General features: G+C 38.7%; 1 protein-coding gene across 1 annotated transcript; it reads right to left on the bottom strand.

Moving 5' to 3' along the window:
• Positions 1-767: 767 nt before the first annotated feature.
• LOC127428218 (probable G-protein coupled receptor 25) lies at positions 768-2,627 on the bottom strand. The gene has a single exon (XM_051676416.1). It carries the CDS (start codon positions 2,610-2,612, stop codon positions 1,461-1,463), a length of 1,152 nt encoding a protein of 383 aa, XP_051532376.1. The 5' UTR covers positions 2,613-2,627; the 3' UTR covers positions 768-1,460.
• Positions 2,628-19,599: the final 16,972 nt, after the last annotated feature.

Genomic DNA, 19,599 nt, shown 5'->3' on the forward strand with positions numbered 1-19,599 from the left:
TGAATTATTTATTCATTAATTTAGTTTCTTTCTTTTGTTTCTTTTTTTATATTTAAGTATAATTTTTATACTGCAAATTCAAGGTCAGGGTTTGTTAATGTAGCTCCAACAAAATACAATGCCTCAAAATTCTTAATCATCTAAATTTAAATGGTCACATACTGTATATTTGTATGTGTGGAAATATATTATATATATATATATATATATATATATATATATATATATATATATATATATATATATATATATATATATATATATATAAAACTATGTAACTATTGATTTGCCATCGATGCAACATAAGGACCTTTGCATAGCTGGCAGGTTTTCTTAAGCGCTTTTTTTTTGCCGTGTTGTATTTTTCCGTTACTCTTTCCCACACTCTTGTCAAGTTCACAGCATTAACGGCATTTTCTAATTTTTCTATGCTGGACAGACTAGAGATGAAAGTTGTGGCCTAAGTTTGCCTTCTTAGTGGTACATACTTGAACCATTTTCTCTCAAAACTTGCTATGTGATTCATTTAGAGGGGGAACTACGATGCCATGCAACCAAGTGTGAACCATTGAACTCTCGAGTTTTAGCAGCCCACACAGTTTCTCATGAGAAAATGTTTATAGAATAAAATGAAAGACTGGTACAATATCATTGCCATACTCATTTGTTCAGAGATAGTTATAGTGACCGTGACTGATCAGTGCTTTGCTGCCATGGTTTTGAAGCAGTAAGAAGGATGCTAAATGATAAAAGGCTGTTTTCTTGACAGAAGAACGGTAGGCATTTTTACTAAATAATAGCAACAGCATGACATTGTTTCTCAACACCTGAAAATTAAATGTAAATTTGTAAATTAAATAGAGTAAAAATGTAAATTAAATAGTTTCATTTATGGTATAATGACCTTAAAAAAAAATCAAAAGAGACTTGAAAATTAGAATTCATACACAAGTAAATACAACAAAGTCTGCAGTCTGTCTAGGTATAAACTTAATAAATATTGCATATTCGTAATCAGCACTAAATTGCTAGATATAATGGCCATGTAGATTACTGGTGCTTTCTTTATTATTAAAAATTATTGGATTGCTTAATTAAAATGTCAAATCTTTGCATACATACTTACATTTCTTGCAAATAATTTCAAACAATTTATTTAAAATGATCTTGTTCGCTAAATTAAAGTTACAACATTATAATCTATACATACAATACAGTCTAACAATGCAGTCTAAGAAATTAAGTAAAGAAATGTATGGAGCATTGCTCAAAAGTATATATAAAATTCATGCAAAAATAATAATAATAAATGCAATGCTATGATTAATTAATGCATATTACTGTCTTTTTATTACTAAAAGTGAAATAAAATCATGAATACTGTATGTGTTAGTTTCATTTGATAGTTTCATTTATAGAGAGAGCGAGCTTTCTTGAAATTACTGACTAAAAAGCAGAATTCACTTCTTCTGAGTGAGTGAAAAAAGGCGTCCACGGCTAGAAGAATTTCCAGGGTAGGTTTCAGAGGTGCCGTTAGAGAAAGAATTAGAGGAGATATAGCTCTGGTGCGCATCTCTTTGACCCAGGCAGGTCAGACACAGAACGTAGGCTCTGTGTCTGAAATGCTGATCCAGGAACAAGTAGATGGCTGGATTTACACAACTGTTGAGAAATGCCAGGCAGCAGGATAGTGTGAGTCCACTATTTATGAGCATCCTTTTATCCGCATTTAGCTCTCCTGCACTTAGAAGTAAGATTACTTGGATACTCTTAAACACATTGAAAGGAAGCCAGGAGACTAGAAAGACTGAAATTATGGTGAATACGATCTTCAGAGAGTGCCGTCGTCTGGCTCCTGCACGGACATTTGCTGCAGCGTGACTATGCCGGCGCAGGTTTACCAAAACTGACCCATAACAGAGGCCTAGAATCAGTACGGGTAGCAGGAATGTTAGAAATATCGTCAGAAGATTCATTCCTTGGACAAACAAGGATTTCGAATCCTCGGAACACAATGTGCCGTCTGTCAACCCACGGTACACCAATGATGGAATTCCCAGGAGAAAAGAAACAATCCACACAATGCCGCAGGTGATCTGGGCACACTTGGTGCTCCGGAGGAACTGAGAGTCCATTAGGCGCACTACAGCCAGGTAGCGGTCCACGCTCATGCAAGTGAGAAAGATGATGTTGGAAAAGCGGTTGACAGCAATGATGAAGCTGCTAATCTTGCACAGTAGCTCACCAAAGGGCCACTCACGGTAACCAGCCGCGATAGCCCACAGCGGCAATGTGAGGACAAACACAAGATCAGCAAGTGCCAGGTTCAGTACAAAGGTGTCCACAAGTCGGCCATTTCTCTTACGCCGATTGCCTACAACCACAATGACAAACAGGTTTCCCGAGAAGCCAGCAAAGAACATGATGAAGTACAGCACAGGAATGTAGACATGGGACATGGGCAGCAGTTCGTCTTCGACAGGGCTATAGTAGTCATATTCACCCGTTGAGTTCAGTATGATAAAATGATCATGGTCGTCGCTGTCAAAGCCATGATCACCTGCTGAGCTCATTGTAACATCAAAGAGTGCCATCTCTGTGCTGCTTGCCATCTGTGCACAAGTGATGGGCAAAGTTTAGAAAACCTAGCCTGTCACATGCTTAGAAACCACAAACTGCAACAACAGGTTTCTCTCTTTCTTTCTTTCTTTCTTTCTTTCTTTCTTTCTCTCTATTTCCTATTCCAAATGTATCACAGAGTTCATGTAAATTAAATCAAATTTAAACTTTAGAATGAAAAAAGATCTGACAGAATTTTCAGGGCTGGCTGATAGTATGTCAGACATAATTGAGGGCTAATAATTTGATGGAAAAATTTAGCACAGGCTTCAGCACATGCATCATCATTCATAGTTCATATTTCAACACTTTTAATTTAGCATTTTCAGCAACTTTAAACAAGTGACAATTCTGTAAAAACAATTTTTTTAATAGATGCTGCTGATTACTTTACCATTGTTTCCATGGGTAATAATTTTTTGTTTTGTTTGAAATTTTTTTTTTTTATTATTTTTTTTTTTACAAAGGCTTAAGCATTATTAGAATATGGCCTTTTTGTATATAAATGATGTGAGCACCTCACCGCAAAACTATTCAATAAAATTTAAGGAGGCAAGGCAAGTTTATTTATATTATTTACATTTCATACCCAATGGTGATAATAAAATAAAAAAGCACTTAAAAGTCAATTTTAAAATCACATAGGAACAAGAAATAATAATAAAAAAAAATAAAATAAACATTGATAAAAAAAAAAAAAAAAAAGGAAAGAAAAAAATACAGAAATAAAACGGTACAGAGCAAGTGCTGCACAGTGCTCAGTCAGTGAATGCACAGCTAATCAGATGTGTTTTCTCCTAAGTGAAAGTAAATACAGTTACTTCCTGTACACATTAAACTGAGAGAAATAGCACCACTCAAGCAGTTAAAAAAGAAGTGAGAATTATTTTTTGGCACTGACAGTGGTTGGTTGGTCAGATTTATTTTACTGTTGAATCAAACAGAAAGCTGAAAAATAAAAACAGTTAGAAATGCACAGAGCTTGTCTGAGATCTTTTGCGATCAGCTGTGGTTTCCTGGTCGTGTTGCTTTACAGTAGCACCACACATTTTCAGCACACTTGTAAAACTTGTGAAACTATGAAGATAGCATAAAATGATTAACATAGCACTAGATATACTTTTATAGGTTTCTGTCACGCAAAAAGTGAAAAGTAAAAATGACCATATAAGGCAGATAAATGAACAGAAATAAAAACATTTACATACATTTATGCATTTTGCAGACGTTTTTATCCAAAGCGACTTACAGGGCTCTTATTACAGGGACAATCCCCCCGGAGCAACCTGGAGTAAAGTGCCTTGCTCAAGGACACAATGGTGGTGGCTGCGGGGATTGAATCGGCAACCTTCTGATTACCAGTTATGTGCTTTAGTCCACTACGCCAACACCACTCCAAAAAGACAAGTAAGTAAAACTGCCTCTTTACATGCAATGTTGGCATACTGTTGTTGATATAGGATTTGTTTATAAAATTGTTTATGCAGGGACTAGCTATTGATGTGGTTCAAGGTGTACTGGCAGTATTTATAACACAGTGGGTTTAGAGGCAGTTACTTGGTGGTTAGAGACGTTGGCTATAAGCTGAAGGGTTAGAGAAAAGATTTCCTGTGCTGATTTGCAACTCAGCAGATAGACAGTCCACTCTACTAACATCCTGCCTGCACAAGTCACTTTAAAGTGGCACTTTGATAAACCTCTTGTGTTATTAAGCCTTTTGAAGAACATTTACATTTATGCATTTGGCTGACGCTTTTATCCAAAGCAATTTACATTGGCCCTGACTACAGGGACAATCCCCCTGGAGCAACCTGGAATTAAGTGCCTTGTTCAAGGACACAATGGTGGTGGCTGTGGGGACTGAACCAACAACCTTCCACTTACCAGTTCAGTGCTTTAGTCCACTACACCACCACCACTCGTTTATCATTTTAGTGATTTTTTTTAATTGAGTAGTTGGCTAGATTCTTTTCTCTCTCTAATTCGGTCACAGATATTAAGCTGTTTTGGAGTAGAGCATTTTTTTCATGATAGGATCTCAAACACCATTGTGCCATAGGAACTGCTTTCATATTTGTAAAATGAGCTTTCAAACTTTCATGAAAATAATTTCACTTTTCCTTTTTTACGGTTGTTATCTATAACATATTTAATATCATCAAAAGCAAGAAATAATGGGTATTTCACACTGATACTACATTTCTATTTAATTTAATCTATTTAGTTTTGGACTCAAGAAGAAGTGTTCTATATTGGACACAAGCTTTAAAAAAAATATAATATGAAACATGCATCAAGTGAATTCATGTAAATTAAATCAAATTTAAACCTTAGAAAGAAAAAAAAGATCTGACAGAATTTTTAATTTAATTTTAATTAAATACATTTAATTTAGCATTTTCAGCAACTTTAAACAAGTGACAATTCTGTAAAAAACGTTTTTTTTAATAGATGCTGTTGATTACCATTGTTTCCATGGGTAATCAAATTATTTTTTATTATAATGTTTTTTTTTTATTTATTTTTTTTTTTTACAAAGGCTTAAGCTGTTATTAGAATATGGCCTTTATGATTGACCTTTGCATACAGATATTTTAAATTATTTTAAGTCAGTTGAGCAGGGTGATTAGATTGTCAAATTTGACATTTTTACATCCAGCATTTTGAAATTTCATTACCTATTTATAATTCACAGATGCATAATTGCTTATTTAGTATATACATTAAACTGTCCTATATTATGCACAGCACCGAAGCCGGGTATTGTGAAACATAAAAACAAACTTTTAAGTATTTTTAACTGTATGAAATGTATGAATATGCAATATACAATAAATATACAGCAGGATGATTTGAATTGTTTCTGTGTTGTTAAATAGTAACTAGTTGGATAGCTATATAGATAGCATCTGGAAGCTCATGCATGCCAGTATATTTGACATGTGTACATGTGACCGTGACGGGTGATTGACTGAAACACACCAAGTTCGGGAGTGGGAAATTTCAACTGGAGTATTCCTACCTCTAACTTTGTCTGTAGGGCTGGATGTCATGTGTATTTTGTTGATTCTTGTATTTCATGTCTTTTATTTGAAAATTCTAGTTCCTGGTTCGTGTCATGTGGTTCCGTAGTCATGTGATTCCTGTTTTCCCTCCATGTTCATGTGTCTTGTTTTCATTGGTTATCTTTGTCATGTGTTCTCCCATGTCCATGTATTTAAGCCCTCACGTTTTCCCATTGTGCTTTGTCAGGTATTGTTGAATGTAACTTTGGTTGTGTTTGGTAACGTTGTCATGCCATGTCAAGTCAAGTCTAGTTAAGTTCATGTTTCACATTTATAGTTAGGGTTTTTTTGGATTTCACATTTGTAAATAAATTGCACTTGGGTTCTTCATTCCATCGTCATCATCTTCATCATTGCCAGTGCCAGCAGCTACGTTACATCGGAACAAAACTCCATAAAAGGTTATTCTGTGTGCACGACCGGATGTGCAGAAATTACCCGTCTGACCAAAGATACAGCCGTTCTCTGATTCATCTCTGTGTGTCATGATCCTGCTATTTTGATCTTGTATTATTCTTGTTTTGGTGGGGTCATGACAGTTTCCTCCATCCAGCTCTCAGGTTGTCCCATGTGCTTGTTTTTTTTCTCTCCCTTGTGTTTCCGCAGGTGCTGCTCAGCAGCACAGTCAGCCTTGTATTTATGGGTAGCACCTGGTTTCAATCCTTCCTTTCCCTATATTCTCTCCTTTGTCTTGTCTTCCTTGTCAGATAATTTTTTTTTGTTCAGTCTAGTCATGTTGGCTTTGTCTAGTTTGCCCAGTCAGTTTGTTTTTCACTTCCTGTTATTTTGGTTTCTCCCTTGTGAGAGTTTTGTTTTGATAAAACTCCTTTCATTGCCGTCCTGCATCTTGGGTACTTCCTCCAAACATCTGACACTATGATGAGTTGGTTTCATGTGAACTCATGCCAGTTCCTCTGCCTCAGCACTCTGTTTCAGTAGAGTTATTCCCTGAAAATCTCAATGACAGAGCTACCTTTGGGGTTAAGAGGAGATAATCTGTGCACTGATAGCCATTTGAACACTCAGAAATGCAGCTAATGGGAAGTACTGAACTACAGAAAACATATAGGCCTAAGTGTAACAAACTGGCCATGGAAACAGTGTTAGGATCCATGTGCAGGAAGTTTATTAAAGTCCACAAGCAAACAATCCAAATCGGCAGGCAAATAGAGGTAGTTGTTAAACAGGCGGTATAATCCAATAAACCAAAAAGACAGTCCAACAAAGGGATATCCAAAAGGCAGTAAATCCAGGAAAACAGGCAATGGTCATAACAAGAGAACAATCAGCAATGGAAAAATGCTAGGTAAGGCAGGGTTAACTGGCAATACTTCGCAGAGTCAAAATGGAACAGCATGGTATTAATATAGTTCAAACAGGAAATCACCAAAGAAGAAAGGGTACAGAGTTAGTATTCGGGAGAGGGCTACCTCTGGTGGCTGGTAGGAGAGGTAACAACCTCGGATGTTACAGAACCCCCCCACAAACAACTCCTGGTGTTCTTCTACTGGGATGTACCCCTTGGTCATGGTGCTGGACGATTAGGATGGGCATGATGAAATTCTTGGATCAGGGAGGGTCCAATATGTCCTTGGCGGCTACCCATGATCTCTCCTCTGGTCCGTAGCCCTCCCAGTCCACCAAGTATTGCATCTGGCTCCCTTGTCGTCTTGAGTCCATGATCTCGCTGACCATATACGCTGGGGCTCCATCTACCTCCAATGGTGGAGGCTCAGAATCCGTGGTTCCAGAGCCAGACGCCGGGTGGACGGGTTTCAGCAAGGACACATGGAAGGAAGGAGAAATGCGGTAATTAGCAGGAAGCTCTAAACGGTAAGTAACTGGGTTTATTTGACAGATAATTCTGAAAGGACCCACATACCTTGGACTGAGCTTCCTGCAGGGTAGCCGCAACTTGAGATCCCTTGTGGACAACCAGACCCTCTGTCCTGGCTGATAGTTGGGATGGGGGCGCCTCCGTCGGTCAGCCTGGAAGCGTTGTGCTCGGACCACTCGCTGTAGCCGGACATGTGTGCTGTCCCACTCCCTCTCGCTTTGCCTAATCCAATCGTCCACCGCTGGCACAATAGAAGGTTCTCCTGACCAAGGGAACATCGGGGGTTGGTAGCCCAGCACGCATTGGAAGGGGGTTAAACCCGTAGAGGTATGAGTGAGGGAATTCTGTGCATATTTGGCCCAGGGCAGGAAAATCGCTCCACTTCTCCGGTTCACAGCTACATTAGGTCTGAAGATATCTGCCAATCTCTTGGTTTAAATGTTCCACCTGTCCATTGGCCCGAGGATGATAACCAGAGGTGAGACTCACATTAATGTCCAGTTGTTTGCAGAACGCCTGCCAAACTTGGGACGTGAACTGTGGACCTCGATCGGACACGATGTCCTCTGGTAATCCATAGATCCTAAACACTTGGTGGAACAAAGCATTAGTGGTTTCCATGGCAGTGGGTAAACCCTTGAGAGGGACAAGTCTACATGATTTAGAAAATCTATCAGTTATTAACAGAATGGTAGTATATCCATGGGAGTTTGGCAGGTCTGTGACGAAGTCGATGGACAGTTGAGACCATGGTCTTTGTGGTATGGGCAGTGGTTGAAGCAACCCCATGGGCAGCTCTCTGGGGGTCTTGGATTGGGCACACCCCTGACAAGACTTCACATAGTTAGTCACATCATGAATCAACGATGGCCACCAGAAAGAATTACGTACCAGGGTGTCCTGTGCTCAGGGAAGTGTGGACCCATTGGATAGCCCTCTGACATAGAGCTTGGGGTACGTAGTGCTTGGTAGGGGGGCAGTTAGGTGGTGACGGTTCATGCTGTTGTACTCGTTGTATCTCCTCCATGATGTCTCAGCTAATCGGTGCTATGATGACAGATGGTGGCAGGATGGACCCAGGGTGAGGTTGGAGGTGAGGTGGATCATGTCTGCATGATAGTGCATCAGCCTTGCTGTTCTTGCTGCCAGGATGGTAAGTGACTGTAAAATTTAACCTGGTGAAAAACAATGACCATCGTGCTTGACGTGGGTTCAATCTCTTGGCTGCCTTGATATATTCAAGATTCTTGTGATAACTTGGAATGGGTGGACTGCCCCCACTAACCAGTGACCCCATTCCTCGTGTGCCACTTTCATGGAAAGTAATTCTTTATTCCCCACATCATAGTTACGTTCAGCGGAGTTCAACTTCCTGGAGAAAAAGGCACAAGGGTAAAGCAATCCCATAATCTGAAGTGTCTACCTCAACGACGAAGGGAAGATTGGGGTCAGGATGTTTCAGTATAGGAGCGGTCGTGAAGCTTGACTTGAGGGAGATGAAGGCTTGGTATGCAGCATCGTTCCATGGCAACTTGCTTGGCTTTCCCTTGAGCAATGACGTGAGTGGTGCTGCAATGGTACTCTAATTCCTAATGAAATGGCGATAGAAGTTGGAAAAGCCCAGGAACCGCTGTAGTTCCTTGATTTTAGAAGGTCAAGGCCATTCGGTGACTGCTGTTACCTTTGAGACATCCATCTCCACACCTTGGTGTCTGATATTGTAACCCAGGAAAGTGGTATGAGAGGTATGGAACTCACTTTTCTGCCTTGACAAATAGTTGGTGTTCCTGGAGACGTGATAAGACTGTCTTGACCTGCTGGATATGTTGTTCCATGTTTTGTGAGTAGATGAAGATGTCATCAATGTAGGCCAGCACAAAATGATTCAGTAAGTCTCTGAATATTTCATTGATAAAGGACTGGATAACTGAGGGGGCGTTAGCAAGTCCATACGGCATGACCAAATATTCATAGTGCCCCCTGGTGGTGATGAAAGCAGTCTTCCACTCATCCCCTTCTGGAATCCTGACGAGGTTATTAGCACTCCTTAGATCAAGTTTGATATAGATTTTGGCTTCACAGAGTTGTTCAAGGGCTGAGGGGATAAGTGGTAATGGGTAACAATATTTTATGGTGACAGTTCAGGCCTCGATAGTCGATACAGGGATGTAGACCTATATCCCTCTTCTCTATAAAAAGAAACCTGCAGCAGCTGGGGAGGTGGAGGGACATATGTAACCAGAGGCAAGAGCTTCCTCAATGTAATTCTCCGTGGCAAGGGTTTGCGTGACAATGCATAGGCCTTGCTTCTCGGTGGAGCTGTATTGGACAGAAGTTCAATAGCACAGTCCCATGGACGATGAGGAGGAAGTTGTGTAGCTTTAATCTTACTAAACACTTCACTGAACTCTGCATACTCCTTGGGAACCTTGGTCAATTTCTGTGATTCAGGACTCTCAATACTGGTGATAAGGCAAAGCCTGGAAACAGCAACATGGAGACAATGTTTATGACAGAAACTTGACCAATGTGTGAGCTCACCTTGGTTTCAGGATATCGATGGGTCGTGGATGGCCAGCCAGGGATGACCCAGGATAAGAGCATGCTTGGGTGAGTTGATGACATATAGTGAGATTCTCTACATGAAAAAGTCCAATCTTGATGGTTATAGGAACAATCTGTTGTGTTATGCCAGTACCAATAGGTGCGTTGTTAACAGTGGGCATGTAAAACTTAGGAAAGCATTCAATGGTGGGTATGTTGAGTTCTTGAACAATCTCCTGATTGAGATTAACAGCAGCCCCAGAATCCACTAATGCTGTAACACATCTTACATGATCACCAATGGAGATCTCTACAGGCAACAGAAAATTATGTGAGATGCGTTATATAATGTTCATGGTACTCACGTGCTGCCTTGACTCAGGGGAACTTGATTTCTTGTGTGGATACGCAACATTGAAATGACTTGGTGAACCACAGTAAAAGCAAATGTTTTCGTTGCAGACGTTGGCGTTCCTCCATAGAAACAGGATTGTATGCAACTTGCATGGGTTCGGGTGATACAGTGCATGCCTGGGCCAGTACAGGGACTGTAGAATTCGAGGTGAAGCGAAACTGAGGCCATGAAGCATTCTGAAGCAGGTTATCAATCTTGATGGCCATAGTTATGTATTCAGAAAGATTCGTACCCTCAGCCTTGCAGGTCAGTTCCATCCTGAGTTTCAGGTTAAGCCCTTCACGGAAAACAGTCTTCAGAGCGACATCATTCCACCCACTCTGAGCCGCTAGTGTCCTGAACAGAACTGCATAATCCACTGCTGATCGATGACCCTGGTGTAGATGAAGTAGCTGAACAGAGATATCTTGGCCGCCTGTTGGATACACGAAGACTTTGTGGATTTGTTGAACGAAGTAATCAAATGAAATCTGGATTTGAGTATCTTTATCCCAAACAGTGGTGGCCCAATTGAGAGCTTAGCTGGTAAGCAGTGACATCAAAAAAAAGAACATTTCCTGGCGTCTTGATCAAATGATTCAGGCTGATTTGAGAAAAATACCTTGCATTGTCCTAAAAACCCCCGGCATTTTTCAGCAGAACCATCAAACTTATCAGGTAGAGCAAAGCTTACCGGTTTAGCATGGGGAGCTGGCAGTGAGTGAATGTATTGTGTCAAACATTCGTTGGCAGCTCGTAGGTTGTTCAGCTGGTCTTGGTAACCCCTTAATACCTCACACTGGTGTGTGAATGTGGCCTGGAGCTGTGAAACTTCTGCTGGATCCATGTTAGGCGAAGTATTCTGTAACGAACTGGCCATGGAGACGGTGTTAGGATCCATGTGTAGGAAGTTTATTAAAGTACACAAGCAAACAATCCAAATCGGCAGGCAAATAGAGGTAGTTGTTAAGCAGGCGGTATAATCCAATAAACCAAAAAGACAGTCCAACAAGGCAAACAAAACAAAGGGGTATCCAAAGGCAGTAAATCCAGGAAAACAGACAATGGTCATAACAAGAGAACAATCAGCAATGGAAATGGAAAAACACTTGGTAAACTGGCAATACTTCACAAAGTCAAAATGGAACAGCATGGTATTTATATAGTTCAAACAGGAAATCACCAAAGAAGAAAGGGTACAGAGTTAGTATTCGGGAGAGGGCTCCCTCTGGTGGTTGGTAGGAGGGTATTGTAACAACCTCAGATGTTACACTAAGTATATTTTAAAAGCAAGGGGTCGAGAAAATTAATCATAGCTTTTATTAACTTGTTTTGCAGGACCTTGATTTTACATTGGACATCAAGTGGAATCCCAATACATTGCCAAAACTGTTTATCAAACAGAAATGTCCTTAAAATCAAACACTGACCTTTATTACCTTTACCATGAACTACATAGACAGCCCCAATAACTGCTCAAAACACACTGTGGTTGGCACAAACCAGGTTTATCCTCATTGCAAGTGGTGGACCCATATTTAAAGGTGCACTCAGTAATCTTTTCCTCATTAAAAAGTTTTACACGTTAAGAAATAAACAGCACTTTTGAAAAATATGTTCAAAATCACGCACACTCACACAAGATAAAGACTCCAGTCAAATCAGTAGCCTAAAGGCCAGATTATACTTCGATTGACCATGTTCCGGATTGCTCCACACACAGTAATTTCATCTTCAGCACAGTTTGTGCAGCATGTGCATTCGCTGAGAATGCACACAGACGAGGACTATCTGTGTCGAGAAAATCTGGGCCATGATGAAATTTGCGTTACGCGTACTATGCACGGAGCGATCAGCAACGTGGACAACCAAAGTAGACTTTGGCCTTGCTAAAAGCATAAAAGTTTTATTTTATCAAATAAACTAATATGAACAAACAAATACGGTTTATCAACTAATATGATCCTATGAACAGATGAATACAACTCATTTTATAGAGCACAAAATTCATGTTCCGGAAGTAAAAATACCATAACATTTTTCCAAAGGCAAATTGTCTTTTTCTTATTAATATTTCTTATTGATTCATATAGTTGACAAAGAAAAACAAAACAAATATACATTGAATCAACATTTAACATTTTTTATGTGTTTATCCCCATTTTGAAGACCGCCCCATTGCCTAAAATACAGAGTCTGGGGCAAAATGAAACCCGAGAATGAATGAGGTGAATGAGGCATACTGTATGGTCTGACCCCTAAGAACTGCCTTAAGTGCCTCCCAAGCCATGCCCACAGAGGATACTGAGGATCAGTTGGTCTCCATATAAACATTGATTCCAGCCTTTAACATTTGTTGGAATTCAGGATTTTGCAAAAGAAATACATTAAAGCACAAACAATATGATTTATTTTTCTCCGTAGGTGGCAACAACTCTAAATTCACCAGGGCATGATCTGAGAACAGATGAAATGAGGGACTTAGATATAAAAAACTATATATTCTAGAATAAATCTTATGGACCGATGAAAAAAATGTATATTCCCTACCAGATGGGTTCAAAAGTCTCCAAATATCTGTAAGACCAAGATTTTTACTCATCCTGTGAAGCGTCAATGTTGCTCTAGGGGGCTTACACACTTTTGCCTCACTATGATCAAGGATTGAGTCCATCAATAGACTAAAGTCTCCTCCCAATATTATATCATGAGGGGTGCCAGCGGCTTGTAACATCCCTTCAAGATCTATAAAAAAGCCCTGATCATCAGTGTTAGGTGCGTAAATATCAGCCAAAATCAGACTTTGCCCCTGAATTTCTGCTAAAACAATAATGACTGCTAATCCAGCACTAAAGAAAACATGTCCATCCCATATCTTCTCAAATTTTGAAGATGTAGATTCATCCACATAAGTGTGTTCCTCCACAAAACAAGCTCCAGCCGCTAGCGGATCCAGCACAAAACGGGCAGTCAAACGAATGTTCAGTGGGCCGGCCCATTCGACTGCTACATGAGTGCAAAAAATTACCCAATCACTCCAATGTCCTGCAAGAAATACTCCACAAAACAAATTCCAACCAATAGGAGGCATAAGCACAAAAAACGTGCAGATTCATCCACAACACTGTCCCGAAGGAGTGTTTTTCCACAAAACAAACTCCTGCCGCTAGGCGGAACCAGCACAAAAAGAAACAAAAAAGGCACTCAGTTTCCACGGACGGTCAAGTGAATGTTCAGTGAGTCAGGCTCACTTGGCTGCAACGTGAGAACCACAAAATAACTTACTCAGTCCATTGACTTTATGAAGGACATGGCTTGTTGGGGACATGTAAATATTTTGCGGCCATCCTTAGTATTTATTCTTAATTTGGCCGGGAACATCAGTGCAAAAGCGACCTTCCACTGATGTAAGAGTTTCTTGCATTCCTTGAATCGATCACGTTTCTCTCTTGTTGAATTCGCAAAGTCTGGGAAGAAGAAAATGCTGTGGTTCTTCCAAGAAAGCCTTCCTTTACTCCTCGCCTCGCGTAACACGAGATCTTTATTGGATGATCTCAGAAATTTGGCCAGAATTGATTTGGGCCTATCTCCCTCAGCGGATCGCCGAGCCGGAACTCTGTGAGCTCGTTCGATTTCCAGCTTATGGCCTGTTCTGTCAAGCAGACTCAGAAAGAGCCCGTCCAGGAATTCTACCATATTCTGACCCTCTGCTCCCTCAGGAATTCCAACAATTCGGATGTTATTCAGCCGGTTACAGTTCTCCAAATCTTCCAGCTTCTCTCAGACACGCTCCAAATCCGCCTTGGTCGCTAATGGATTAGCAGCTAATTCCCTCTCCGATGACTCCAGATAATCGTTCCGTTTTTCAACATCCCCCACTCTTATAACCATCTCAGTGAATTTTGTCTCCATGGCAGTGATTGATTGACGTATTACAGCAAGCTCCTCCAAGTCAGCAATGACCTTCGTCAGCATTGCCGACACGTTCATCAATTGTTGACGAATTTCCTTCTCCTTACCAGCCAAATCGGCTCCCAGACATGCGGCCTGCTGCTCGGGGGCTTCAGCTTGAGCACATAAGTGTCTTTTAATGTCTCCAGAGCCCGAAGATTTTGAATTCTTTGACGTATTGTCTTCCTAGAACAGTTAAGAATCAGGGTGTATCGAATCTCACCGGTTTATAACACAAAAAGTATTATAACTAGCAAAGTGCACAGAGTTTGCCGTTCACACGTCTGAAACTTTGATGGCGTGACGCGACTCCTCAAATTGTCTTTTTAATGATAACTTATAAACCTTTAAAGACAGACCTACCGTGAGTTTCTAAATTGTTCATCAATTGTACAGTATATGTTTCTTCTGAAGACATCAGTCGACAGTATTGCAACTTTATTGCAACATTATTTAAAAAGCGTGTTTAACAACGCAATTCCTGGTTAACAACTACACTGGTCCAACAGAGAAAGATCAACTAATCAGAGAAACGTGGCCAACAAAGCCCGCCAAACGATCCCAGCAGCAACTGCCTATTTCCAGGACACACTGCGAATGACGAAATTTAGTCTCCCTTTACCTTCAAACTATTTATGAATGTGTTTATTTCTGAATATTTAAACAGAAAATATATTATTTCTATACTTATAATCAACAACTTTAATGGTATTTCCGCCATTTTTTTATTTAACCACGTCATCCTCATGTTTCATGGGATTTATAGTTTGTGTCTTTGTGAAAGACGGTGAGTAAACAGACTTTGTCTTTTTTTGTTGTTGTTGATTTTTAAAAAATATTTTTTGCTTAAAATCAAAGTTTGTAATGATGTGATTCACCTCAGAGCTGGTTGATTTAGTTTATGGATTAGAAAAATTTTATGAAGGATTTTATGAAAAGCCTGTCATAACCCAGGCGGCTGAAAAAGTGGGCAGGCACTGATGCGCTCTATTTCGGTATCCCTCCTGTCCTGTTATTTGACACTTTGGCTGAAGGAAAAATAATAATACAAAAAACTTAGTGCACCTTCAATGTAGTCTTTTACCTTGCATAGTTTTGTTTCATGGTTTTTGAGGATGAGGGTGTCACACAACCCGTCCATGTTAGCATCTGCTTAATTTGACAGAAGTAACATATGAATTTGTACCACAATACCGCACAACATTTGATGTCAACAATAAAAGAAGTAGGGTGTGTTTTCTCTCTCATTCCCTCTCTTTTCAACATTGATAAGCCTATTATTTTGCTATCTTTATTATGCATAATTTTATGGTTTGCTGCATTTTATTATTTATTTGCATCGTTTTTCTCTGCTGTCTGCAAGCCTATTTAGAACAGACCTGTGAACTATCATTTGAGAACCACTGTCAGTGTCAGTATTCAAGTAATATTGATCTCTGGTGTTGAGACGAGGACGTTATATTTGTGAAAATATTTTTAATAAGAAAATAATCTTTTCAGTTACTAGAGGTTTACAGATGGTACATGAATGGATTTAGTGAGTAGGCCACCACTTAACTTCTCTAAACAGCATTACAAGAAAGCAAGGCTTCTGACTTCTAACATTGTTGCCACAGGTGGCAAACATGAACAGATAAGATCATGTACTGTAAGGGTGTTTTTTAAAGTCAGGCTTTTAATCATAAGAGTCTGCTGCTTTGATTGAACTGTCTACAGTGCACAGAGCTAGTCACTGTGTTTTTTTATTTGACAATATACATTAAACATGGCTGATGAGATGGTGCACCATGGGTACCTCTGGAATGTTTATTCCCATCTTTTATTATAATAGACAGATGTGTAACTCTCTCAAAATAGATAATTTCTTTGGTGGAAAAAGCTCTCTTATCAAACAGGTTTTATATGTATGCCTAAATTGAAAATGTTTTGTTTGCGTATGCATAAAAAACTGTCAGATTAACAACTTTTAAATATATCTTATTCTCAGGTCTTCCCGATTCTTTGCAGAATGCGAAGATGACAAACTTGAATCTTTATCTGATTATCCGGGTCTTGTCTGATTTCATCCAAGCTTCCTCTTGGATGAACTCATCAAAAGCAAATGTTTACGTGTTACTTTAGAACAAGACCACCAAATTATTATTACCTGGCACTGACAGATACTGTACTCCCTCACCTCGAGGGTCTAATGAAGATGCCTTTCACAGCAAAACAAAAAGGGAAATGACATCAAACAATAAATCTTTGAAAGAACTGCACAGCTTTCAGAAAGTTTCCACAGTTACAGAAAACATGGAAGTATCATAGAATTTTACAGCTGTGATTTCCATGCCTGGAAAAGCCCATTACATTTTTAGATTGGATTTACTGTACATTTTTGTTCTTATGCTCAAGGTCTTAAATATTAAATCAGCTTGAAATTTTGTGATTGCAATCTTTGTAACATGATTAAAAAAGAAATCCTGATCTAGAAATCACAAACGATTGGTAAATCAAGGAAATTCACTGGTAAAAAAGTATGTGAATCTTGAATGAAGACATCACATTCCTCAGTTTTTCACAATTTCCGTGTACACTCTAATCCCCTTATAGTTTAAAATTGTATATAAATAAAAGCCTGTGTCACCACTGATCCCACCGTCTCTGCCTTTACAGAAGATAAAACAGATTAATGCAGTTTATGTCAGAAAGATTATACTCTAAGTGGTGCCTACAGGGATTTGTTTTCTGTTTGTCAGTACTTGGGTGAGAAAGTGGTTGATAGATCACTGTGCTAAGTCATGGCCAAAATCTAATGCAAAGAGGTCTTTATATACACAGACCCCTCAAAGGCACAAATGCTTAATTCTACATACAGCCAATCTGAGCTCAACAAACCACCATTGATCAGAGGTAATCTAAAAAAAAAAAATAAGTAGCTATGCTTAATAGGAAAGATACCTGGCTATAACTTTGTAAATAAGGTAGGCAATATAAAACAGTGCATTGACTGGATAGAGTACATGTGCCAAGGTTTGACTATATGTGTTGAGTTCAGAAAATAATAAATCTTGTCAGGTAAACACACTGAAAAATTGAAAAAGCTTTTTCAATCATTTTGTCTGCTCCAACAGCTCACACAAAAGATTTTTTTCCTGTGAGAGGCTGAGATTAATGTTTCTCACTGAACCAGTTAGCGCCATTTATTGGTTCACAGTCAATGAATCATTCTCTGGGAAGTTATAATTTTCTACTGTATTTCTAATTTTGTCATAGTTCCTTTGTTTATTCTTCCATTTCAGTATTGTCCTTTAAAAAAAATTCACCACAAATATTTGTAACAAATAATACTGCATTTCACAAATGAAAGATTTTGGAAAATGTATTTTTGTTTATTATATGTTTGTTTCTACTCTCAAATGAATAAAATGTAAATTTTCTTCTTAATACGATCTTAAGAAAATTTCACATCAGTTTCTCAAGTCGGTTTACGTGACTAATAGTGTCAACCACAGCTAAAACCAAATCTGACCAAATTTACAGCTAAAGTCTTTTTTTTAAAGGAGAAAGTGGTCATGAACACTGCCCTACAAAGGCAAAACACAGTAACTATGCTTATACTGAAGTGAAAAAATTGGTTTTACACATTTTAGATTTTCCAGCCAAATATGGATTATCAAGTAGTTGAGCTAAACCAGTCCATCACAGCACAGATCGTAATCCCAATTTTGACTAAATGTGTAGTTGCTGTGTTTTGCATATTGCATCCAGAATAGCTCTATACAACCCAACAGGACCCATCCACTTTTTCAGCCATCTTGGTTCTGGAAAGTATTTCTCCAATGAATTTTCTCCTTAGAGATGTTCTAAGAGATGAACCAAACCAACCAGCTCCGAGGTGAACCACAACATTACAAACTTTGATTTGAAGCAAAATAGTATTCGAAAATTGTCTGGGGCGGATCTACCGGGGTGGCATGGTGTGGTATCTGCCACCCTATCATTTGGTATCCCAATGTATAAAATATAAATGTATACTATAGTTGATGCTGACATAATGAAAGAGTTTATTTATGTCGAACTGTCTAAAGTCTAACAAAAAGCAAAAATGAAAACACTGTTATTTGACTATCACGGCTGATCGCGTCATTGATTTTAGCAGCAGCCAATCGCGTGCTTGGCTACTGGAAAGCGTGCAGTGATTCTGCATCTGACAGGCATAATTGCCAAGTCTGCTTGTTTTTTTTTTTTTTACATGGAGTTGCTTAAAATATGGGCAATGTTGCTAATTTTGGGCTTATTTTCAGAACACAGTTACATTTTTTGGGCTTCCAACACACTTGCCCTGTGCAGCTTTTGACACTTGTGGTCTTGCGCATACCTGAATTTTTCATCGGAAACTGGACGTGAGTGACAGATTGCTACAAGGGATCCCGGTTTATTTTTCCCTAACCACGATATTCAGGTCAACATGAATATACTCTACATATACATGTACTGTTTATACATATACGTATACATATATGTACATTTCCAATACATGGAAAAATAGAGGTAAAATGTAAATTTCTCAGTTGTTTCCAAGTCTTAACAGAATGATTGTTAGATATGATGCATTAATAAAGATACAAGTTGACCAGTAATTACGATGATCTGTGCAGTATATTTTTATTTTAGGCCTTACTTTGTGCTATGTTCACTTTCAAATAGCTTTTTACAAAGGTGATACAGAAGCAACAAAGATACAGGGCTTTGTTAGCTCAAATAAAATGTCTACGCATCCACTCTCCATAGGCTACATCAAGGTTTAACAAATCAAAACATTTTGGCCTGCATAAAGTTACTTTCAGTCCAATTCGCCCTCAATTTAAAATTAGTTTTAAATTCATTAATTTTAGATTGCCAGTTCTATATGTGAAATATTTGAATTAAATATCAATTTAAAAAAAAGAATTTTTTTTTTTTTAGCCAAGACTTCAATGTATGTGGCTATACAGATATTTGACTTTAAAAAATAAACCTACCACCTACTGGAGTGAAAAGTGTGACAACTAGCACAAATCAAGAGAAGGATCATTTAGAATCTGTTGATGTGTTTAATAGACAATATCTTGGTGCTCTGAAGATTTACATTTTAATACTTATTTTGTAAGAATAATAATAATAATAATAATAATAATAATAACAATTCATTTTAATGTTAGAAAAAC

Source organism: Myxocyprinus asiaticus, chromosome 37, assembly GCF_019703515.2.
Source record: "Myxocyprinus asiaticus isolate MX2 ecotype Aquarium Trade chromosome 37, UBuf_Myxa_2, whole genome shotgun sequence".
In the NCBI taxonomy this organism is placed as follows: Eukaryota; Metazoa; Chordata; class Actinopteri; order Cypriniformes; family Catostomidae; genus Myxocyprinus; species Myxocyprinus asiaticus.